This window comes from Falco biarmicus, chromosome 2, assembly GCF_023638135.1.
Source record: "Falco biarmicus isolate bFalBia1 chromosome 2, bFalBia1.pri, whole genome shotgun sequence".
Taxonomy (NCBI): Eukaryota; Metazoa; Chordata; class Aves; order Falconiformes; family Falconidae; genus Falco; species Falco biarmicus.
The window spans coordinates 17,249,564-17,276,074 of record NC_079289.1 but is presented as its reverse complement, the minus strand read 5'-3'; the positions used below and the strand labels follow the sequence as shown (position 1 = coordinate 17,276,074).

At 39.1% G+C, this 26,511-nt stretch overlaps 1 protein-coding gene across 2 annotated transcripts in view; it reads right to left on the bottom strand.

Annotated features, from left to right (window-relative positions):
• The window catches only part of GRIA4 (glutamate ionotropic receptor AMPA type subunit 4), a 240,367-nt gene that overhangs the window by 28,129 nt on the left and 185,727 nt on the right, over window positions 1-26,511 (bottom strand). For both annotated transcript variants that reach the window (XM_056329584.1, XM_056329585.1), the window contains exons 11-13: window positions 20,454-20,824; window positions 18,920-19,118; window positions 13,574-13,821 (exon numbers count right to left, since the gene is read on the bottom strand). In XM_056329584.1, the coding sequence (XP_056185559.1) occupies window positions 13,574-13,821; window positions 18,920-19,118; window positions 20,454-20,824 (818 nt within the window). The remainder of the gene's footprint in view (window positions 1-13,573; window positions 13,822-18,919; window positions 19,119-20,453; window positions 20,825-26,511) is intronic.

Here is a 26,511-nt window from a genome sequence, read left to right as displayed (position 1 = left end):
TCTGAGATGCCCTCAGAGGAGTCATACAAAATGAGGTGCATTTAACCAGTGTCAGGTTGACAGAGACATAGATCTGTGGCAAGAGCCACAGTGAGAGAATAAACGTCCTGGCATCTTATCAGCAGCTGCAATGGGAAAAAAAAATGAACTCACTGCTACTGCTGTTCTCAGAAATCCACACCATAGCCCGATTCAGATGAATTAATAAAAAGAAGCATGGCCAGCAGGTAGAAAAAGGTGATTCTCCTTCTCTACTCCATTCTGGTGAGACCCTACCTGGAGTACTGCATCCAGCTCTGGAGTCCTCAGCATAGGAAAGACCTGGACCTGTTGGAGTGGGTCCAGAGGAGAGCCACAAAAATGATCATGGGGCTGGAGCAGCTCTCCTGTGAGAAAGGCTGAGAGAGTTGGGGCTGTTCAGCCCGGAGAAGAGAAAGCTCCAGGGAGACCTCATTGCGGCCTTTCAGTACTTAGCTTATAAGAAAGATGGGGACAAACTTTTTAGTAGGGCCTGTTGTGATAGGACAAGGGGTGCTGGTTTTAAACTAAAGAAGGGTAGACTGAGACTAGATATAAGGGGAAAAAAATATGATGATGGTGAAACACTGGAATGCGTTGCCTGGAGAGGTGGTAGATGCTCCATTCCTGGAAACATTCAAGGTCAGGTTGGATGGGGCTCTGAGAAACCTGATCTAGTTGAAGATGTCCCTGCTCATGGCAGGGGGTTGGAGTAGATAACCTTTAAAGTTCCCTTCCAACACAAACTATTCTATGATTCTGAGATTCTATGATTCTATAAATATCTATGTCTTTATTATAGAAATAAACCCACTATTTGCGGTGCTGTTTCCACACCAGTATTTTGACCGTCTGGTTAGACTTTTCAGCCACCAAGTCCCAGTTTCACCTTAATGGGAATGAAGCATAAAATGATTGCAAAGCCAAATACCACCAGCATACTGTACAGCACTGAAAGTGCTGTAATACAGGCAGTCTGCTCACCCACTAGTTATTCTCTAGTAAGGAAACAACTCCACATACGAAAGCTAAAAGCCCAAACTGCAGATTGCTTAGGAGGGAATTCATTCACTGACATCAATGTCTACAAAGTTATTCAGGTAACATGGCCACTATGTCAAAAGGCATTGGCAACACTGAGAATTCAGGATGGATGCTTGATTTTTACTGTTGCCAGAAACAGATCACTAATTCATCAGATCTGCACAGCTGATACACTGTTATCAGATCTGAACTTTGACTGAGACAGGCATGAGAGACTTCTGTAACTCTACATACTTCTTTGTGACTCCATACTGATGTTTTTCATAAAGAAGGATTAAAAGGAAGGCAATAAATGGAAAGACTCCTGCTAAGAGATGGTTTCTTAAGCTTTAGTCTAATTATAATGCAAGCACTTTGAAGTTCATTATTTTAATTAGAAGCAGACAGAAAAAAACAGGGGGTCCATTCCCCAGGTGGGAACTCTTGCTGCAACTGCAATGCAAACAATAAATAATACTGCATAACTTGAGCCTTAGTGAAATGCTGGCTTGTGTTTTGCCTAATGGCAGATCAATACCATACAAATGAAGCAATTACAGTTGTGTCATATAAAGCCTTATTTGGTCAGCAGCCAAAATGGGGATTAGCTGGAAGAGTTCCTAGGACTTTCTGTCTGAATATTATTGCAGAAGTTAATGAGGAAGATCTGATAGGCTGAGACAAACATAAACGGTGCCAGCAACCAGACGAGATGGTCGGTCCAATAGCCAGTGTGCTGATAATTAAAATGCCCTGAAGCCAGCTGAACATCAGTCCAAGATCAGGTGAAATTATCAGACAAGGGCAATCCAATCTGTCTGGCAAACAGCTATATAATGGTGCCACCATCGGTACAGACATGTACACAGCAGCAAATGCAAATGCACCAGCACTCATACCAGTCAGACCAAGCACAGTCACTTCAACACAGTAATACTCATGCCTGTAATGTTTCAAATGCAAGCAGCCAGGTACTGAAACAAGGTATGGAAATTACTAACAGATCTCTGCAGTGGATATATGGGATATATCGAACTAATGTAATTGCTGCTGTCCTGAACACATGTCCACATACCACTTTTAATACAAAAAGCTGGAGGGAGTAGGGTCCACTAACGATGGAGATTTCTATTGTTGCTTTCTAAACAGAACACTGAACAACCTGTGGTCACAGTCCATAGGCTGTTTAAGCAATCATTAGCTGAAGTTACATTTTCTCTATTGTTTTGTCTCCTGAACAGTTTCTTTGATCAAAGACACTGAGAAATCTACTGTGGGGGTTGTTTGTAGGCATACACCTCCATGGTTTTGAAATAATCATGCAAACATCTGAAGTAGGAATGGACTTTAAATATTCACAGCATAATAAACACTATGCTATTAATCTTCACTATCCCTCTGAGGCTGACAGGCAATTGTCATTACCCTCAATTTGCAGGCGTGAAACTGAAGTGAGAAGGTGAACTGACCTCCTTGGAGACTCCCAGGAAATCGGGGCAGGATCATAATTAAGCTCATCAGTATGACTTGACTTCAGTCAACCACACTTCATTGCTGGTCAGAGATCTTTGGGCCTTTGCAGGCAGGTGTTCATAGACAATTTATCCTTCTGGCCTCCCAAGGAAAATCACTTCCTAGAGATAGATTAAGCTTAAACTTCTGTGCACATTCCCTCAACTCAGTCTTTAACCATGAGATACTCCTAATTCTTCCTCATACCCTGCCAAAAGTGAGAGACAACCTGAAAGATTTGACTCCCATAACAAAAACCTCTTCCACCTTTTGACCCCACTCTTAGGGGTTCCACAAAGGTCCATGCTGTCAGTCACTTAGCAGCTATCTAAGGCTGCCTTTGCCCTGGCAAAGCAGAGAATGAAGCAGTGCAACTTACTTCATTGAGTTCAGATACTCTCACTCTCTTTCACTTTTCAAGTATGAGAATGGGATTTAGATGAGAACAATCTGATTGACTTTTGATTCACAGAAATGGTAATTAAAGCCATTTTGTGGTTAGGAGTAGCTTTTGTATAAATTGGGAAGAAGACCTTCTACTATGCAGAAAACTTAAACTTCCCTATCCATAAGCTCCTACAACTTTCCAAGTACTCTGTAGTTCCAGGAGATCGAATTGAAGATGTCCTTTTCAAATTCTTAATCATCGAAAAAGGATCATAGCACACTGCAGCCTGGAACGCGCTTCAGGAGGTGTCTAGTCCAACCTCTTGCTCACACAAGGGTCAACTCTGCTGTGTGCAAGCTCAGGTGCCTACATCCATACCAAGGAATCCAAATGTCTCACTCTAAATGTAAAAGGTTCTCTTAAGACACAGTTGCAAATTTTGGCTGCTCTAAATGGAACCATATAAGCAACAGATTAGAATGAGCCTAATGTGCAATTTATGTGCAGAGAAAGCCTATCCTGGAGGTAACAGATGGGCTGCCTGATGTTGGGGCTGCTTTCACCTGCAGGCCTCATTCATACCTGCTACTAGTAACGGAAGATGCAAGGGATGTGGACCTTCCTGCGCACAGATGATATTCCAGCCCACGTGGCCAGGAGTGGGAGGAGGGAGGGAAAAAAAAAGCTCTGTCTTCTCTGGGTGCTGGAGGCACTTTTTATGTGTTCTTTTAGAGTAGAAAGAAATAACTGAACTCTAACAATAAATTAGGTTTCTATCAGGTCAAGCTTGGACCATTTTCATCCAGTTGATTTTTGGCTTTAAAAAAGTGCAGGGAAAATTGTAGTCAAACTTGAGTACAGAAAACTGCCAATCCTGCCAAAAGCTGTTAAAAGAGAGTCTCAACAACAGAGCATGCAGCATTGTTCAGCATCATGTGATATGCTAAAATATATGGTTAAACAGGAACAAAATCCTTATTCAGCTTCGATTTAAGCTCTTACTCAGTAACTTAATTGGAATGGGAAGCAGAGGAAGGCAGGCAGAAAACAGAAGTAAGGCTTCTAGCTATAAAAATACAAAAAGACTTGAGCAAAGGATATCTAGAGATAGATATGAAAAAGAGCAGTAGTTTTCACTCTACTTCCTGCCACACACAAAGCAGACTAGTTAAGACTGATAGACCACAAGTCACCATTTTATAATACAATCTTTTGAACTTCCATTGTTCAGTAGAGATTTTATCTGGAAACTGGGCACCTTGGAAACATCTTACTGACGTTGGGAAATAGCTGCATTTTAGAGATGTCGTGCCAAAACACAAAGTAGCTTAAATTATATATTAAAACTCCTGAATCTCATTTTGTGCTTTTTTTGATTGGCAACATATTTTCATCTTTTGTTCTGGGATGTTAACTCCTTCTGTGAAGGCAACTCCACTGCACAGTCTGTCAGTCTAAGATACTGTTCTCAGCTCAAAGAAACCACGAGAAAGAAAATAAACTTTTTTTTGCTATCTTTACTTTGGGATTTCACACAAGAGCCAAGGCTGTATAAAGACTAAATGACCATTTTGTGTCTCTTGGGAGACCCTGTAGTATTTACTGTCAATTGGAAGTGAGCAGTTTCACAACTACCGCACAGATAAATTGCAAGCTGTTTTTCAGGTGCTATTTGTTCCCCAAATGTCAGTTCCACAGAGAGGTATTGTTATGAGCTGCTGTGATGCCTTTCAGTGGCCCGCTCCCTTGCTTTAGTCTACCTACAATTTACCTGGACAATTATTATCTTAGTGGGATAGGGCTTTTACATGGCAGGAACTGTACCATCAACTTCAAAGGGTAGCTGGTTTATGCCCTTAATGAATACATACGCTGGAGCCTGTCAGTTTGCTGGGAACTGACACCTAAACAGCCAGAGAGTTGTAATGAAAAGAAGAGAGAGAAATAATAACGAGTTGCATTGTTAAAATACAATGGGCTGCATCTTGCCCTCTGCTGAGCCGTTTTATGAGGGATTGGGGAAATGGCAGGGAAAAGGGCAAAAGAAATTATTTCTGAAGTGCCAAGAAGTAGAGTTTGTTCCTCAGAGGATCTATTGATTTAGGAAACAATGATAACCCTTTTGTATCCCACCGGTACACTCTGGGGATTAATGCTTATCAAACCTTGGCAAAGGTCCAGAAAGTCAGTAAGACTTGTGCACCACTACTGTATCAGTATTTTTGAGACATTCTGGTCTTCATTGATAGTTTTAGGGAAGTTCATTGATTACACTGGAATATATTCCCCTTTTTACCTAACAGAGAACTGAACAGTCTGCCCAATTTCATTTGGACGGATTTGATATTGTGAAGATCCTATTCTGTCTGCATTCAAATATTTCTGAAACGGGCAAACAAAAAACCCCTGTGATTGTTTTTTTGACGCCTTGATTTCTTTCTGATTGTAAAAAAGGAGCCTATTATGAAACATGTACTGGTGCTGACTACCACGGCCTGGCCCAGGCAATGCTTCTATATGACAGCAGAGAAATAGCACCTTCAGTCATCAGTAGATATCAGAAGGACAAAGTTCTTGTATAAGTATCTTGTAAAAAAGGAAAACAAATTATAAAAAGCACCTCATCATGCTGTTAAGACAATGCTAAGACTGACAAGACAGAATGGTAGTTTCACCTTTTATACTGATTATACTGCTAATTTAAAAATACCTATTGCCATTACAATGTTTAGATAAAAAGCTACCCTTCTAGGCAATGGTTTTACCGCTGTTTCCATGCTCTGTCTTTTCACTCCTGCTCAGAAGCACCTCATTTCACAAATGCTTTCAGTAAAATCCTGGGACCTTCCCTGGAGTAAGAAGCAGGATGATATTAGCAGAGAGGTACCAGAATGTGACTGTGTGACCAAAATGGGAGCTAGGATTCTGGGGAGTGCTTTGCCTTTCATCACTCGCTTCTAATGTCATCCGTAGTGTAGGAAAACAGAAATGACAACAGAACACACTCCTGTGACTTCTGCTCTCTCCTCCAGACCACAGAGAGCTTTGTTCAATTATGAACCCCACCTTGAAGTCTGAGGGTGAATACTTCCTGAAAGTGGCAATGAAGAAAGAGGCTCCGTGGGCCAAGGTAGATCAGAGATGTTTTTTGAAGTACTTGAAAGATATACTGACAGGTTTTTTCTTGCCAGGACAGAGAAAATTCAGTGAGTGCAGCACTGTGGACCCTAAAGAGTTGTTTTCTTTTAAAGATACAAGTATCAGAAACTCTCAATAATAGTGCTCTTCACTGCAATTTGGTGACTTGAGTCAGATTATTACAAGTTCCTGCCTCTATATGTAAAAATTACAAGAAAGGGCAAAACTCTTTGAAGTAGAAGATTTTGCTTAAATACATTTGCTTGTACATCCTGCAATGGAGATCTTCAGCCACCATCAAATTTTCCTCTTTTTTTATTGCACTCCTTTTGTATGGGGCAGACCATTATCTTGATTAAAAATTATAAAACAGGTGTCACGGGGGAACAGAGCAAGCTGGGATTCTGATCTCTGTTCTCAAGGCTTTATTTTTACTTTAAAAACAAATATTCTGGTTTTAGACAGAAATAATCCAGGTAACCGAAACCAAGTATGCCTCCCAGGCTCAGCTGAAAGAACAACTTGCTAATGTCCACTGCCAGGCTCTCTCTTCACTGCTCTTCTTTTGAGCCCTGACATTTACATCCCTTGCTAAGCAGTGGCCCGCTCTCTGCCTTTTTACCTAGTAAATGTTATTTTTAGTTGACAGAAAACCCAACAAGCTCTGAAGGATCTGACCTGCTTGAGAAATATCTAGGCTGTAAACTCTGACACTGAATGGGTAATGGGGTGGTAATTCAAGCCTTCTTACGCCTACAGTGAAGCAAAGAATATTATGCAAAGTCATACAGTATGATCTACACCATCAGTCAAACAGGATAATGTTTACAATATGCATAAAATGTTATAGATCACATTCCAGTTTTCAAATCATTTTGCATCACAGAAAGAAATGACCTTGTAAAATCTTGGTAAGCAAAACCCCTGACTAAAATCCTCTCATAAATATCAACAGATCACCCCATAACTATGCAGGGATTTTGTTTTCCTCCACTGTCCCTTGCTTTAAAAGAACAGAGGTCAAACTCAGTAATTTTACATCACTCATTTTTATCCTCAAACCACCATTATTCACCACTTGTCTCTAGATCTTCTCTGCATCAAACATAAATAACACCAGTTTCCAGCTCCCACAGTGCTTTGCTGAAATGATTGCCTCTGTGGCTACCACACTAATTATAGGCAAGAGCAGCCATTCTGCAGAAGACAAATGTGAAAAAAACCCAAACCTGTTCGCTCTGCATCTCTCCTCGCTGTGAAGGTCACTTGCCTTCAGAATGATCTGAGGTCGTCTTTGGATGCCAGTGTTGCCAGCTGGAGGACAGCTAGCCAGCAGGCTACCCGTTCTTCTCTCTGAATTGCCAGAACAATGCTCCAAAGCGTGCAGGGCACAGGCCTCCCCATGGCCACCTAACTGTAGGTTTCCTTTGCCTGTCTCTGTACCCTTTCAGAAACAGGAACACAGCACTGAGTAAACAATGCAGCCCAGACGCATTGAAACACCACAAGCTAGAAAAGCTACATCACTGATATCAGTTAAAAAATGAAAAAATCTATGAAGTCCTTTGAAAACTTTTGAACCTTTGAACTATAGGGTACACTCAAGAGTGGTCCAGGGAAAGGCTTACTTTATGATAAAACACAACTTGCACAAGACAGCTTCACTCATGGGAAAATCTATTTTACAGAACAAATTGTATTTCCACAATACAAAACCTTTGAAAAACACTAGTGGAAAAAGTCCTCTGTAGTAAATAAATTTTGATTCTTAAGTAAATTGGGTGGTCAGCTCAAACATTTTTTCCCAATTTTCCTGTTACTCAGAGGGAACCTGTGAATATCATACTCATTTTTTGTATACACAAATCCAATTTTATAGAAATCACAAGGAACCAGAGAATGCAAGAAGTTTTACTGGAAACATTTTTATCTATCCTTATAGGTAACTACTGTGTAATAACTCTGATTCTTTTCCCAGAGCTTGGTGTGAATTATCAGTTCACTGATCTACAAAACCAGAGTAAAAAGAGAACTGAGGTATATATCAGAATAATACATTAAGTTCACAATAAACAGCTTTGACAGTGAATGATGACGTGGGAATTCCTTCCAGAATAAGCTCCTTATACTCTGGTCTCCAAAAACATCAAAGACAGAAGTTGATAAAAAGATTAATGGTCCCATTGGAAGAAATTATACTCTCAGATTTGCCTTTATTTTCCCATTTTCCCAAGCTTGTTTCAGTTCAGTGAAAAACATGACAAAAAAAAAAAAAAAAAAAAAAGGAATACGGAATATATCCTGTCCTATGTAAGGTCTGCCAAAAATCTGTACGAATGAGCATGTATTACCAAAACAAGTTTTCCTTCAACACTACGTTTCCAAGGGACCATACTGGAATACTGGATATATCCTTGAAAAGCAAAAGTAACATTGTCAGCTGTAGTACCACATAGAAACAAATCAACGAAAGAATGGCAATTTTAGAGATTTACCTCAGGAAGACAAGGACTAAATGAAGTCACTGAAATCAAGATGGTAGTTTATAAAGCCCATGCACACAAAGAGTCCCTTCATAACAGATCTTTACCTTATTCACATAAACTCATGTTTCATCAAGAAAAAGTCCCCTCCACCACAGATCCCTCACTTCCAGTGTAAATCTTTCAGGTATTGCACAATTATTTAAAAAAGGGGAATCCATACAGTGTTGATAGGGCACCACTGGGACACCTTTTGCACCCCGAGCACTCTCCCGGGCACTCTTCCCTTGCAAGGGATGGAAACTAAAATCCATAGCTTCACTCACACTGTACTTCGCACTTCACACAAGTTGCTAGAATGATCAGAATATTACATCACCTACTTCACTGATGCACTTCCCACATCTCCTACCTCATGTCAATACAAATGCAGTAAAGAATGGATAAAGAACTGGCACCTTAGTCAGTGTAAAGAGTCAGTTCATGCCAACAGCTATCACACTGCAAAGAACCAGCAGATACCACCTTTTTGCTTTCTTCTCCAGGACATAAAGAATTCCTCTTAAAGTCAAACTGGAGTTATTTCTTTACTACATAAAAAGAATAGAGACTTGAATAATGAAATATGGAATCCTAGGTTCATGTCTATAAACTTTAACTGTAGTTGCACTAACGGGAACATGATATAGCTCTGGATTTCATCAGGTTGGTGAACAACCATCACCAATCTCTAACAGACATCAACAAATCTATTCACAACAGTTTTTTAGTATTTGGCTAGATCTAATCCTACCACTGTCATCTGGCTGGACTCAAAGTGTCTCACCAGACACTCACAACGTGAGCAGGTTTCACTCATCCATATTGCATACTGTTGGCAGCCAAATGTCCTTAGTTAAAAGTCACAGAAACAATGATAACTCCCTAATTTTTAGCCAAACCTGTCGTTCACCTTTGCATCAAACATCTTCAGGGTACAAAAAGTAGAAAAAGTTTTTAGTGTACCTTTAAGACAACATTGCCCCTACTTCCTTTTTCAGAAACTCTTACACTGGAGAACGCTTTCATGTGCATCAGTATTCAAACTTGTTTATGATGCCTACATATCTAAAACAGAAAAGCAGAGGCATGCAAGGCACAGGATTTGTGTAGTACAAGATCTCCGGTGTTGCTCTCTAGAAACACAGATTACTGCAAGGGGCAAGGCAGACAAGCCAGTGGTAACCCACAATGGCCAGAAGTCTGCCCATGAGAACGTCTTCTAACACCACCACATTGACAAAGGCAGGCCTTGCTAAGCAGGCAATGAGCACCTTTGAAAACACCACCTTTGAAGAAACAAACTCATTAATTCACTCTGATTACTGCACAGTAATTTTGGAAGGATACCTACCGTAGCAGTAGTAGGAAACAGTAAGGACAGCTGGATAGTGCCATGAGAGAAACTCAATCTATGTTGTGATGAGAGCCTTTTCTCTCAGTCCCACATTCCTTCTCAAATACATCATTTTTTTTACAATATTATACAGAAATGAATATCACTGAAAAGGAAGGAAGGAGACACACATGATGTGTAATGTGGTACTGCCCGGTGGGCATAAAAGAAACACACATCAGGCATTTCCCGTTCTCCTCCATCCAGTGATATGCATGAATCCTAATACTGCACCAGCACTGAAAAGAAATCATTCCAATTAGCCAATAGGTACTGGTTGAACACTGCAGGAGTGTAACATGGAACCCAATAAGGAAGAGTTTGAAATTAAAATCCACTACCCTGCTCATGTGTAGGGTCATGAGCAACAGAGAGACCAGCCCCTGGATCGCTCTGACAGGTGGATTTCATCTGCATGAGCAAAGTGATGGGCATGTGCTCTGTAATGAACATGAGCCCGGTGATGTGATGGCATGGAACCATCGCTAGTCCTATGCTACAGGTAGAAGTCTGATTTAGAATACCCCACTTTCTGTCAGTGCTAGATATGTGAAAATAAATGACCTGGTTCCCCATAAACTCACATCAGTTTTATGCAGCTGTTACCAGATTTTTAGTGGAAAAACTCCTGATTTATAATCATTGTAAGTAGCAAAAGGATTAAGACTTAAATATCTCTAGTGAAATAGGTATTCAAAGAGTTTAGTGAGTATTTTTATATGAATAATTTATTTGAAAAAAATTGTATTTTTCCCTAGTTCTCAACAGCCCAAGAAAAGAGTGTGAATGTTTAACATTTATATGCTATTTGCAATTATTTGTGAACGACTTCAAGTAATTTGTGGTCTACACATAACTCAAATAGGAAATTATGATTATTAAATAAAATATAGAATTTACAACTCCCATAGCAAATTATGTCTTTTGACTAATTTATGTAATGAGCTTAGCTAGTCTGCCTTTCATGGATTTCAAACTGCATGTTCAATATTTGCAATTATCTGTGCAGGCAGCAGTTGCATAACTCATCTGATCAGTAACACAAACACTAACGTGGGATGCAGCCAAAATAGCAAACCCAGCATATTCTACAATTTCAAGCAGTTCAGAAAATATCAAAGCATGCAGTTAAAATTTACAGCTGAGTCTTTTCTGCTCACAAGCACAAGGGTAGGAAGCTTTTCTCCTCTTCAATAAGTGCTACTGTGTATAGACATACATGGAAGAGGTGGTATGAATGTGAGGAATTGCTTGTTCTTCATTTTTGTCCAGAACATTAAGTGTGTTGCTTAATGTTTTTAATAAATAAGCAGCGCTGATGTGTTGCCTGAGGTTTGTCACTGGGACTGGAGAGGGAATGGGGTGCAGCAGGAGAACAAGCAGCTTAGCACGTGTGAAAGAAAGGCTCGGGAAAGGTATGGACATGGACAGCCAGTCGAGACAGCTTGAAAGAAGATTTGGTCCAATTTTCAGGTTGGGTAGGATTTCCTCTGCTCCCCTTTTTGAAACCCATTTGAAGGTAGGATGTGAAAAAATAAATGCTTTTGACCACATCACCCTAATGATAGTTGCTGACCCCAGTTAGACCAACCTGTGGCTCACTAAAACATGGGGACTTGGTCTTTATCTGGGGTGGAAACAGGATTTCACACTTGATCCTTACAATCATGGTTGTGCTCTTCCTCTCTGTTCTTATTCAGCTGTCTTAGTAGGCCCTCTCTCTTCTAACTGCTTTATGTCTTGTCCCCATTACCCCTAGATATTTTTATCTAGCCAAGTGAACAAACCTGAAATAAGCCCAGATTTGACATAACCAACTTCCACTGGCTAGCAGTGCTCATTATACAAGGTTGTCTCTTGTTCATGTTGGGTACTCTGCAGAAAAAAGCGAGAGGGACTAAAGAGCACTATAAAGCACGCTTACAGCAAACAGCCCACTGCTAGGTTATATATGACAGCAGCTAAAGCGATTCCTAGAAAGTCTGCCCTAGCTTTGGCACTGTGAAGCATGACTGTGTCAGAAATGTGCATTTCCTTACTATGGGAAAGCAGCTCCACTAAACTGCAGTGCTGCCTACCACTTCCAGGTCATCTGAAACACTGAGGAGAGAGCAACCTATCAGAAATATAAAATAAAAAGTAAGTGCTTTGATAATATACCCAGATAATAGACCAGCCTCTCCTATTATCTGCTGCCTTCTACCTTTAACAATCCCATGAGTTCTGGACATGTTTTTCTTTATAATTAATAGTTTTATTGTTGTCATTTTCCCTTTCTCACCTCCTTATGTTCTCTTACGACTTTATTCAGCAGTGAAGGTGGCAGCTTTTAAGTCTGAGAGGTACTGAATGTTAAGGACCAAAAATTCATATTCAGTCACTGAAATAACTGGCCTGATTTTCCCCTGCACATACAAATGTTCTTTGGCTGCAGATGGAGATTATTCTGATGATACTCCTATTCCCATCTGTGTAATACAGTTAAGGCTATTGAGGTTTGTGATATTATGTGCAGGTGAGTTAAGAGTGAGTCTAGTTATTTGCATAGTGGTAATGATGTCTCCTCTGTGGTCAGGGATGTAGAAAGGTACCTCCTTAGTTATTTCCTGCACAGAACTATGGTTCCATCTGCACCTGCAATGCTTCCCTTCAACTGACTTTGTCTCCTTTCTGAATCTATTTCATCAGACCCTGCTGCAATCACCCACCCACGTGTGCCCTATCGCTGTAAGACTCCACCAGCCACACTCCCTCAATCTGCCAGTTGCTCTTTTGCTTTGAAGAAAATTGGCAAGTCTACCAGAGGAAAAAGGCAAGGTTTGTCTGCCTTAAACATTAAAGACAACGCAATGGTAAACACTGCCAATTTTAACACAGAGCTAGTAACTTCACTTCTGTTTCCCTGACAATTTGAATAAAAATCAAATTATGTTCTGCCTGTGAATCAAAAACTCTACTACTTGACTGAATGTGTCTGATACCATAATAAAGAAAATACTGGTGAGTTTGAAGGCAGTACTGAAATGCACAATGATAGAAACACTTTTTTTTTCTAAATAAGAAGGTGCTTTCACAAAAAGTGCTTTAAAGAAGCTGCTTCAGTGAAGGACTAATTGCCTCCAAGTGATGACATTTGAAAAAAGATGTTACAAGCAGATTCTTATTCAGAAAGTAGCAGCCAAGGTCAATAAACAAAACATAAAATGTAGATATATTATTGATGCAGATACTGATGCAGATAATGTAGGCACAATACTGCTATAAAGGGTTGAATTTGGTGAAAAAAGCTGATGACATAGAATAGCTGATGTTAATTCTATTGAGGCTGACTTCAAGTAGCTAGTGTTCAACCAGTTTGGTTTTTATATGGCCTTGAAAGATATGCCAAGTATAGCTGCTAAATCCATATTGCAATTAGAAATGGTTACCTTTGTTGATCAAAAAAAGTATGAAATGGAAGAAAAGAAAAATAACATACCATGTCCACACACAAAACAAAAAGAGCTATATCAGGGACATCAGGGAAGGTGGAATACTATAACAACACATTTTATATTGTTATACTATTCCACCCACCTTAATGGAGAACCCTTCGGTGTGGCTACGCCATAGCCTTTCGAATCCAGATTTCCTCCCACTTTCATGGTGTCACATGGCTTTCGTTGCTCAATGTATTCATTCATGGTGGACTCCAGCAGGAAGGCAAACTTGCCCTTGGATTTGCGGACACGAGCTACTCCCTCTGCAGTAGTCCTAGTGAACACTGATGGCTCAGCTGACTTCATGTAGGTCCACATCTTTTCATACACTGCTATTTTTGATCTCTGGAGAAAATTAAAAATAAGTTAGAACAAAAGAACATTGCAGCATTTCAGAATGGCACTGTTCCATATAAAATCAATCATACTTAATTTTTCAGACAACTGGGTTTGGGAAAATTATACTTTTATAAGGAATTTCTTTTAATTCCACTATTACTTTAAAAGAAACAAGAAATAACACTATCAATATTATAAAATCAGATATTATGTTTAGATCCAGTTAGCTGCTAGCAGTCAGAACAACTGCAAAACTGAATTTACTGTTACACAAAGGCAGTTCATACAGTCAAAGTGTTGTAAAGTGTGGTTTAGGGAATTACATATGAAATAGATACCCACAATAAACCTGTATGGGAAATAAACAATAAAATAATCTCTCCATAAATACTGAGCTGAATCTTGAAGCATGTCTCTAACATCCACTTCTTACGCCATCAAAACCACAACAGCTTAAGTAAGAATTCTGCTTTCATAATTCAGAGTCCAGAATTCATTCAATTAATGTTCAGAAAGGCTTCAAAACATTTCAAGACATGATGCACAATAAAAGGTGGAAACAGCAAATTGGACCAACTATGCTATTAAAGGAAACAAAATACCCTAAGCATTTGTCATAAAGAAGTATTAGGGACATTTTTAGAACTGCAGTATCAGTGAATTCATTTTAAAGACCCTGAATCCTACCAGTAACTGCATAAGAAATCTACTTGCTCAAAGAATGTGTAAGAATTTGTGGCTTAGAGTGCATTAGTTGGAAAATTTCGTGTCTGGGAATTCATGGTATAACCATGAGTAAACACTTAAGCAAAAATAAAACTTAACAAAAAATAAAAACAAATAAACAATTTCATTGAAAGGAAGGAAGGAAATGCTGTCAGGCTGAGAAGCTTCCCGTATTCATTAGATTCACTCAACAACTCCTTTGCTTCCTCCAGCAACAGGGATGCATACATGCAAACCAGCAGTGCGTCAGCTGAACACTAGAGTGTTTTTATTTAATAACAGATGGCACTTGTCTTCTCTTATGAATACTAAAAAAAGGGCTTTGTAACCCAATGCTCAAGTCAGCATTTATTTGAGTCAACAGGAGTTTCTAGCTAAGCAAGATCTGGCCTATGAGCCCATTCCTACACTGTACTGAGCACTCCAGGAAAATATTCATTATTATAAAGCCCCAAAACAAAGTGCCTTAGAATATTTAAACAAATATCAAATCCTATAATCTAGGTATTATTTAAATTGACAATGGCTTTAAAAAGCCTGCAACCGAGCCTTTGTATAGTAAGAGCAATTTCCCTGAAGCACTTCTTTTTACCAATTACTGAATGATTGTATTATTACTCAGAAAATAATTTGTTAGGGAGGTAGGTCTAACTTGAAAGTAAGTGGCACTAAAAACCAGAAATGTTCAATAAAAATACCATATAGCAGAACATCACAAATTATCCTTGCTTTCTGAGCTTGTCTATATGCATAATTTTATCTTTCTGTCAAATATAATGAAATTTAAATTAACAACAGCTGTGTATGTCCATAATCACATCCTGCCTTGTCACCCTCTCTTTGCACTGTAGTCACGGCTACTTTTCATTTACATAATAGTGGCTGAAAGCAGAGTGTAAGCTAAGCCACCCATGTATTCCTTTTGCTTTACGCTGATGTAATTTCATGGATTTAAATTTACAGAAGGAAAAGAAAAGGAAGTCAGCAGTAATGAATCAGGCATTATTTCAAGAATATTTGCTTGCCTTTGTATGCCTTCACTTCCAATCATTTTTTGCACCTTAACATCCATATGATCAGCTTCTTTATAAACATATAATAGATCACTTTCCTTCAAAACTAAAACCACACAATAGCTCTATTAGTAAGAGGAAACAATGTCCCAGATCAATTGAAAAAGGTTGCTTTAAATCTATTTTTTTAGGATCTAGTTTCCTTTGCCTATCAAGAGACAACAAAATGTGGAAAGTCTTAACAGGGCATCTGCTCTGTAAGAACATTTTCTTCTCCCAAACTTTCATCTGTTAACATTCAATTTCTACATGTCAACTCAGGTGAAAATCGAAGAGCAAACCAATAGACAATCCTTATTATCATATGAGGAAACATTGCAGCTTTCCTCTGCAGTCAGGCAAACAGGAAGAATTTTCAATTAGGATTTTTCTGAGTAGGACTGCTAAAACTAAGTTCTTTCCCTCTTGAGCAAGTTGCTCGGAAAATGCAACTGCCACTGCATCCAAAACAGAAAATAAGAGTAAATACCTAATGGTATCGTTGCCTTTTTCTTTACGTTGGCTTTCAAATGACTTTTCCCTTTTCTGTTTTCAATCCAAAACCAAAGCAAACTGAATAGCTGTTCACAGTTTCTGACATTTTGGTCAGAAATAATGAAATTATGAGAAAACGCTCTGAATGTTCATTTTCAGCCAGATAGTAATCACTGACAGAAAAGTTACACATGACTCTAATCCCAGAAGTGATGATGCTTGCTTCCAACCACACAAAATGCTAGACTTGGCAAATAAGTCGTCTCATACTATTGTTTCAGGCTAGGTCTTAATTTATCTAGTATGCAAACAGTGCTTGCACAAATACTGTCTGTCAATTATATTTCAATTTTGTCCCTGTTTTGTGAAAAATGTTTTTAGAAATAGCACATACATCATTAACAATCACTATACTGTTGCAGAGATTAGAAATCACTCAATAACATGCCCTCAACTGCACTGTTTTTTAAAAAGTGACCAACAGCTTAAATCTTGATAAAGCTTCAAATTCTGCATATGCAACCATATTTAATATTTGTAGTTACTTGTAATATTTCCATTTGTATTTTGAAATAAAGGGAAAAAATATAAAGGGAAATTTCATTTTCCTTCTTTTTTCTCTTAACCCTTTAAAATTAAAGTGAAAGAATGGCTGTCACTATAGATGGACAAAGGATCTTCTCTTTAAGGAGAGATCTTGCCTGAAATATTGATTCAAACAAAAAAGTATCTGTATTTACAGGATGGTTTGAAAGAAACATGACATTTTTGTGACCAAGGCTGTTTTTATGTCAAAAGACCTGACCTCATTACTTCAAACCAATGGCTTGTACAAGTGTTCTGAAACTCTTAAAACAACCCCATTCCTTCATTCCTTACTATTTGCTTGGGTATTAATTTTTGCATCATCACCTAAAAAAATTGCAAGCACTGGATACTCTTGAAAATGTAACAAATTAATAAACCCAAAGTTAAATAAATCTGCCTGGTCCTCAGCATCATGTTTTTAACTATTATCACAGATTCATTCCAGTTGAAAGAACTATTCATACACATATATTGTGGTTGCCAGCTCAGCTTGTGATGGACTGAAACTGGAGTTCCCAGACTTAAACACCTAACTTTACACAAACTGAGCTAAAGAATAATCTGTGGGTTAAGCACAGATGAATATAAATACTCAGTACTGAGGAATTATACTCTTTTCAAGAAATATGAAATCTGGCCATCTCAGAATCAAAACATTTCAATTCTCAGACAAGCCTCCTATACCTTAATGGCATCATTTTTATAGACATCTGGTGTGAAATCAGGGCTTCTAGGGACCAAAAGCTGAGTTTCTACTACTTGGGGTAAAAAATAAAGCTCCTAGAGAGCATCTTAGTGTCATATTTAGGTATACATCAACACCCTGGCTATAGAAGACAGGTGTAGTTAGAAATGTGTCACTGAACTGTATCCATTAAAAAATAAGGTACCAAGCACCCTAGCTATTTCAGTGGGATCACTCTAGAGGAAGATATTTTAAAGGGTGATTTATGTCAACAGAACGCACTTGCCCATACAGGATGCACGCAAAACAGGGGTGCTTTTCTCTCTCCAGTGTCTACAGAAGAAATCTAGAAACTGAACTTAGACTAAACTCCTTGGACAGCTTCATTATTTGAAGGCTCCACCACTGTGTGTTGCTTAAGTGTCATTTATATCTTACAAGGCATCATCTTTTTACAACTCATAGAAAATATTTGAAAGTTATTTTACAGGGATATCTCTTCCAATAAAAAGTTGGTTTTTTTTTCTACTACAGACCTTTTGGAGGTCATCAGCTGTCATTGAATTGATACTGTCTGTAGTTTGCAAATCCCATCCATAGTTCTGTTAATGATTCACCGAGTTTGGTTTGGCCAAACTGAAAACAGTCAAGGTGTGTGGGAGTACCTAACACAGAACAGTCCCTTTTCAATTAGACAGTAAGAAGAAATTATCACTCCATCTTCTTTTCTTCTGAAAATGCCTTAAACTGTACCTTTTGGATAAATAATGCTCCTAAACTGTGCAATTTCCAAGGAAGCATCACTGGCTCATAGCATTTATTCAGAACCATGTTCAAACTCTAAACTCACACACATTCAGTCAGCTAGGCTTAACTTTCATCTGCTAGAGACATGAAATGAAGCAGGAGGGACTGTTTATTATGTACTCCTTGTGATGTCCAGGGTCCCTGTTATCCAGCTGGCAAATGACGAGGATTACATACCAACCACACTAACAGAAAAGCAAATGAAAATGAAGTAATCAATATGGACAGCACAGACATATGAATGGCTATTTAGGCTATTTTCTAATGCTCCAACTACATCCCCCTGAGATATATTTCCTCTTTGTTATTCATCTGAAAGTCAGCAAATTAAAAAATGCATTTCCTGCCCACCACCCAAAACCCTAAAGCAAAATGCACACAGCCAAATCCATAAGCAGAAACAAAACCTGCAAGACTCCATTTTATCATCATAGGATTTCAATGCTGCACATCATTTCAGTACTGTAGCTTCAGATGAATCAATAGTGCAATGCTGCTTTAATTATCACTGGCTTCAGTATCCCTGGGGGCATCTCTTTTGCCCAATGTGACAGAATCAATAAGCTTTCCACAAATGAAAATAACTGAAAACTCCAACAAATGGTGTTGTAGGGGTAAAAATGTAACTAAAGTATTGCAGGAGTTACAAATTATATTACATATAATTGCAAAATAGCATTATTTCATACTTCCAAGCATCTTAAAAGAGCAGTTGGTAGGGAGACCTGCTGTAACGGACATGCCAACTTACTCTGAAGAACTCTTTGGTTGACCCTGAGTCCAGTGTCCCATAAGCAATTTCAGTTTGTTTGGCAAGGTCTTCTGCACTTTCTATGGGCGAGACCATTCGCTCAACAGTCAAGAAAGCAGCGAGGTTAGCAGTGTAGGATGAAATAATGATGAGCGTGAAGAACCACCAGACACCTCCAACAATGCGACCTGAGAGGGATCTAAACATGAATAAGATAATGCACATTTTCCTGTCTCTTAAGCCATGAAGACAGAGAGAAAAAGAAGGAACTATTATTGCTGAACATGTATCATTAAGTAACAGTCAATGGGAGGAAAATAATTTGCATTTTAAATACTAGTAAGTGCTTTTTCTTTCGAATCTTAATGCCTACAGCACAGACTCCACTGCATTAATACGTATCATGCACACACAGAAGTTGGAATTCTCTTGAACAGTAATCCCAGTGTTCTTATTATTTCAGGAAATGCCTAACACAGCAAAAATTTTGTCAAAAATCCTGGATAGGTAATCTCTTTTTGGAGACAAAAGTAAAGCATGGTAGCTGCAAATCAGTAGCTTTCTCTGTTTCCTTTTTTTTTTTTTTAAAAAAAAAAGACAGACACAAAAGGCTTTGCATGTGGAGTATGTGGGCTCTAGGACTAAAATGTTCCTGTCACCCAAGCTCATCAAACATTGTACAAGCTACTGCAATCATTTGAACTTTCATATTTTTCTTACTTAAGAAGCAAGCATTTTGTGGTAACAGATGTTTATGTTAAGTAAAAAATTATATTTTCTATTTTAATACCTGTAATTTGATGAGAAGGCTGTTGAAGAGTAATGTACATCCAGTCTTAATCAGCATCAGTTTTATTGCTAACTTCAATAATAGCAGAGTTAGGCCAATGCTGAACACTCTCAAAATCTCACTGTAAATGGCTAAAATGAAGTATTCAAGTTTGAAAGATTGGGTCATACTGTTTAATTAAGAAGTAGTCACTGCACACTAAAGTTCCATAGCATCTTAAAAGGTGGAAAAATGCAGGACTGGGATCATACATTACATCTGAGGCACCCACTCCCACTCTGTTAAGGCATGGCTTAGCAATACAACGTGGCTTCTCAGAAACAGATGGTCAAATATTCTCCCTCTCATAGTGATATTCTGGAAGCAGTGCTGTAGAACTTGATAGGGAACAGAAATGGGACATTCATTCATGCAAGGCAAATATCCAGCACAATAGTGTGCATTTCATAATTTTAATACAATGGAACTAATTTAGCAACAACACAGCTCCTCTGAAGTCAACTCAGTGGAATTGTCCCTGTGTGTACCTGCTGCTTCTGAGAGTTGTTTGTGGTTTATGCACATTGACATACAAAAAATAATAGCAGATTCTCTGTTCCCTTATGATAGCTGTTAAAAAGGGAAAAAAATGAAAAGGCTTCCTAAAGAGCAAGCTTCAAAACACTGGCAGGAAAATAAACGAAGGAAGATTTTATGCTTCAGTGTTGAAGATAAAGTGCAAATGTAAAAAGATTTGACACAAACCTTGGGGAAATATCACATCCTTGTTGCATAAAGGCACCCAGGGAAAACCAGAGGCTGTTGAATATGCCAAATTCATTGGGAGGCTGGTCACTGGGTCCTTCTTTCCCATCCTCTGGTTCTTCTGTGTGCCACTCATATGGGCTAAACCTGCTAACTAGGAACAGGACCACACTGACACCAATGTAGGCAAAGACTATGCACATCCAGATCTCATACGCCAAAGGGTCCAAGAAGGAAAACACTCCTGGTTTAGATTTCTGGGGCTTTTTGATCATAATGGATATCCCCAAACTCATAAAAGGCTTAGAAAAATCAATGACCTCTTCTCGTACCAAAGTGATGGTCAGAGGCGCAACAGCAATCTCTGCTTTCTATAAAGAAAAAAAGAAATATAGGTGTATAGATTAATCTGAGTTGGCTTACACACTCAGCTAAGCAGCTAATTCCAAAGGTATGTCATTAACATCAGGACACTGTGGCTTAACTGTTCTTTATAACGTCTTTCAGTTTCTTTCTATTACAGTCTATATTTATTCAATATGCTTTTAGTAAAACATGTATATTGCAGTTTTTTATTTTACAGAATTATAGAAAAAGTTAATTTTCCTGCTAAGGGGAAGACTTAAATCTTACAGAGGTGGGCAGCAGTGTAGGTAGAACATTTTAGGTATTAATTTAGGTTTAAAGTAAAGGAATTCAAGGAAGAATGAAAAATGAGAATGACCCTATTGTCACTGAATGTGTAGTGATTTTTTTATAAGATCCCAGAAACAGTCATTTGTTATCATATTTTCATAAGACACAATCACTCTTCAAGGGAAACCAGCTCACGGGCTCAAGGAAGTTCCAAAGAGCATGAAGCAGCAAAGGTGATTAACTACTGCTGTGATGCCACAAAACGTCACACAGTTGTCTTGGGGCAAAGACAGTTCAATAGGAATGAATCAGGTTTTGAACAGTGCAAAAAGGCAAGTATACAGAAAATAGCTGTTCAAAATCATGCAGTAAAAGGACAAAAAGTGTGCTGAATCCATTCCCATTAGAGACAGGAATAATTTTTAGTATGTTTCTCTAATATAATAGTTTTTTAGAATGAAAATACCAGTCTTGAATGAATTGTTATTGATGATGATGGTGATTACAGCTGCTAACAATGATGTCTGCATGAACTGTGAGTTACTGTAGCTGTGCTAATGGGTCATTTTGGTCATCAGGGACTCAAGATTACATTAAGGTTTGCTCCTTGCCTTGCCTTGTATGCTAAAGCTGTCATTACAGCAGTACTTAAGATGGGAATTGTAAGAGGAACTGGGACAAAAGATACACTAGTGGGAGGGGAACAGATGCAGAACCTGCTGCAACCTTTCTACCAGTCATTACGGTGGTGCTGTCCCTAGGTGGATTCACAGAGAAGACCCTGGGCTTTGTGACCAGCGTGGACTTCTAAACAGCTTATGGGCTAAGGAGGGTATTTTGAGCATATTTTGAGAATACTTGGTTTTGGTAACAAATAAGGTAGACTCACAACCTGCCTTCTGCAGTGGCATTACTCTGCTTCAGGCCTCAATATATGAGATAATCTGCCTGTATTTACTCCACCACAGGCCCAGTCAACTTCACAGGCACAATGAAGAGTTTTTCATAAATCTCTATTAATAAATAGAACTGCTGTAGTTTTATCTTCTAAATTCTTAATCAGCCCAAATTCATCTTAGCATCATCAGACACAGTGTATAGCTCACAGTTTAGGAAAGCATTTAAGCATGTTTGCATTTTAGGGTGCTCTTAAGGACACTCATACTCAGTAAAATACACAAGGATATTTAAATCCCATCAGTTTCAATAAGATTAAAACATGCTGAAAATCAAGGATGTGCTTAAATAGTTTAATCCAAGTGTTACATAAATAGCTTGTGTGATAAAGAAAAAAAAAAGTAGGCTTTTTCGTCATCTCACAACTTTGAAACAGATAAATGCATTTAAAATAATTTGGTTTGTTATTTTATACACTAAGTTATATCTATTTTATGGAATTTAATTTAAAACTAATTTAATGTAGTTAAAATTTAAACCTATTTTGGTAGCTGTACGATTTTGAATAATTCAAAAGAAATGACTCATTCCAGTGCAATGGCCCAAAAATGCAAATTTGTATTAAAACTGCTACATATTAATCATCAGATTATATCTGTCATACTGAAATAGTTGCGATGCAAACATTTATCATCATAATTTTATGTAAAGATATTACAGTTTAAGCAACACAAAATCATAATTTTGCAAGCGTTATCAGACTATCTCTGGTGCTAATGTCTTGGGTAAACATTATGATAATATTGCAAATTCTCTGAATTTTAATGTAAATTTTGTAATATAAGGCATTTGAAAAAATTTGGCTTCTTGAAGTCTTGTCATTATGTAAGTCTGACTGAAGTGGATCTTTTATGAGGAAAAATAACATCTAAAATATATTTATAAATACCCTGAAAACTGTAAAGTAAATTTGGTTTCTGTAGTCTAAGGATTGTAGAATGGTTTGGGCTCCTGGCATTGCTGCATATTTCTGTATTCTGTCTCACTCATAAACTCTTTTTTTTTCTAGAAGAATGGTTTCCTTCCTTAGAGAAAATGTCTTTCATATTTCTAAAGTTCTGCTACTGTGAATGCCTACTGTGGAGTTCTTGAAATGAATTAACTAAAAGATTCAGGGAAACTGTTATCTTTTACTGCGAATCTTCTCTGTATTTGTCACATAGTGGTATCTTCATTGACACAGTGTAAATGATGGACCTGGTCATTGATCTTCAAATGTGTTGGCTAACGGTTCTTTTTTTGTGTCTGCAGACTGCCACTGAGATTAAAACAAGGATCTTTGAGGGCTGTTAGTTTCTATGATGTGAGGTGGAAAAGTGCAAATGCCATTTTAATGTGAATTGTGGAGATTTTAAAGACCTAATTAGCACACTGCATACTCTATGTGAAACACTGGATAAAATTAATCTTACCAAATTTGAATGCTCAAAGAGTACATGCAGAACTTGAACTACACCAGAACTATCTGCCTACGCTACTTTCAGGAGTTGAAGCTTCCTGATACAGGAATTTATCCCATTTCATTACAACAGTGATCTAATGTCAGGTGATTCATAATATAGATGAACCCGTTTCATGCCAATGGATGTAAAGGGACAGTACACAGCTAGGTCACAATTAGATGCCAAATGGAAAAAGTGCAGCCTCCCCAATCTGATCATATTATTTATGGTTTTTGTAAGATTACCGTGTGCCACATTAAAGCCTACACAAACCCTTCATTGTTGAAAGCTAAATAATGACAATAGCTGTGCATGATAACCATGAGTGCTAGTGCTTTGCCCAGTTAATGTACACCATATAATTAAGGATTTAAGTGATTAACAATATAACAATGGTGCAAACAATTAATGATTTTGTTGCCAGTGAAATCTGTTTTGACAAAGACTAATCATACTTCACACTTGAATCAACTGCATCTGTACCAGCATTTCAATCAAGGCTGCACCACTAAGTACAGATGGATTCTGGATTCATCCAGTATCATACAATGGGGCAAGATTAAGTCTGATGGTAAGAGACTTTTACTTTTCCAGTATTATTATAACCTTGTGGATAAAATCTATGCTTGGTACAAGCTGTATGAAGAAAAAACATGCAGGAAGTGATTTCAGCCTCAGAAGCTTATAGCTTCTCAGATTTTAAACAGAAATGAGTTGTGACCTTTGGTATTAAGCAGTGAAAGCATAGCATTCTGTGTCAGGAGAATGAATATTTAACTGGAGCTGACTGTTATTGCCTTTGGAAACACCTGTTACATGTGCTCGATGGTATTTCATCCCCAGCCAGCATTTCTCCTGTGAGTCAGATATCAAGGCCTACAGAGCCCCAGAGGGCCCACTGCAGGCATTGGATACATCAGGGGCAAATGACCAAGACTCCCTGGTAGTTTTTAACCGAGCTCTAAAAACAAAACAGGAAAATAAACAACCCCTCACTATGACCTTCTGTGCAGTCACAGAAAAACTGTAACCACAGCACTTTACACACTGTTTCCCCTGGGACGTGATGGAATAATCAAGTAGTGAGTTTAGGTAAAAAACTAGCTGCTCCGTGCAGTATCGGAAGTATGCAGGTATCAGAAGGACCAATGGTGCATACGGGTCTGGAGAGGGCGTGGGATAAAATTGGCATGTCTCCAGTCTCAGTAACATAGAGAGGGCTAAGGCGAGAGGTGAGGTGAGGTGGGGAGAGGTGAGGTGAGGTGAGGTGAGGTGAGGAGAGGAGAGGAGAGGAGATGAGAGGAGAGGCGAGGCGAGGCGAGGCGAGGCGAGGCGAGGCGAGGAGAGGAGAGGAGAGGAGAGGAGAGGAGAGGAGAGGAGAGGAGAGGAGAGGAGAGGAGAGGCGAGGAGAGGAGAGGAGAGGCGAGGAGAGGAGAGGCGAGGAGAGGAGAGGCGAGGAGAGGAGAGGAGAGGAGAGGCGAGGAGAGGAGAGGAGAGGAGAGGAGAGGAGAGGAGAGGAGAGGCGAGGCGAGGAGAGGCGAGGAGAGGAGAGGAGAGGAGAGGAGAGGAGAGGAGAGGAGAGGAGAGGAGAGGAGAGGAGAGGAGAGGCGAGGAGAGGAGAGGAGAGGAGAGGCGAGGAGAGGAGAGGCGAGGAGAGGAGAGGAGAGGAGAGGCGAGGAGAGGAGAGGAGAGGAGAGGAGAGGAGAGGAGAGGAGAGGAGAGGAGAGGAGAGGAGAGGAGAGGAGAGGCGAGGCGAGGCGAGGAGAGGCGAGGAGAGGAGAGGCGAGGCGAGGAGAGGCGAGGAGAGGAGAGGCGAGGTGAGGAGAGGCGAGGTGAGGCGAGGAGAGGAGAGGAGAGGGAGAGAATCCTTTTGTGTGTCACAGAAAAGGTCCAGTCTCACTGGCCAGCACAAAACTGTCTGTTAATCCTTTAATGTGGTTGGGAATTAGAAGCTGTAAAATGTTTCCCAAACAGATCATCTCGTTAACTTGCTAATTCAATTGCAAATTCTGTCCCAGACCTGGCTGCGTATAAAAAGCTTTGCTTGAAGCATAGCCAGCTACTCAGAGTACTTGTGTTTATGATTTGGGGATCTATCAGAGGAGATGAACATCCTCTTACAGCAGAGATTTGCAGGAAAGTCTCTGGTTGACTGATTTTTCTGTTTTCTCTGTTTGGAATAGGCCAGGGAACCTGATGGTCTGTAAATCATTTGGCAAGGATTCACAGAAGTTGTAGGGAGGATGCTTTTCCTAGATTCCCTATGGAAATATTAAGCTGCAAACTTTCATAAGTTAACAGAAAGAACAATTTCTTTTAAAGCTACACCTTTAAAAGTGCATTAAACATGTTTGGAACAGCTCTCGGTCTTAAGGCCAGCTGGCACAGGGCAGTCTGTGTCACTACTATGAAAGTCATTTAACCTCTAAACCAGCATGGGTACATTCAAGCTGCCTGTAGGGAATGGTCTATCCTAGTGTCCAGCTGGGCTCAGAAATCGTTCTGGATGGTAATCATGGGCCAAAAATATACCAGGGACCATTGCTGCAATTTAGCAGATTAGTCAGACAAGCTCCAGAGCTCCTGGACACTCGCTGGTGCCAAGGATATACTGGGATATATCAAGGTGCCTTCGGACGGTACAGCAAATATACTGGGCAACAGCGGACATCTGTTAGATCTTTCAATAAAAAAGCAGCTCTGAGAGCTTTGCTGCAGCTGATTCCCAGAGCTCAACCCCAGAGTCACAGTCAAACTACAGCCTTCCTAAACACATAGTTGTGCAGGCATTTTTAAACTTGGCCATCAAACTTTAAAGAGCTTTCACGTAATTTTTTCCATTACAAAAAACAAAGTGTTGACTACGTATTCTGGGATGTCCTCTTCATGTAGGTAATTTGCAACAGGTTCCTTATGCCTGTGAATTTTGTGGCTTCCAGCTATGCTAACAGCTGCAGGTCACATTCCAGTACTGGCATGAACCTCTCTCTGTGTGAGCTTCCTAAGAGCACATTGTATTTCAG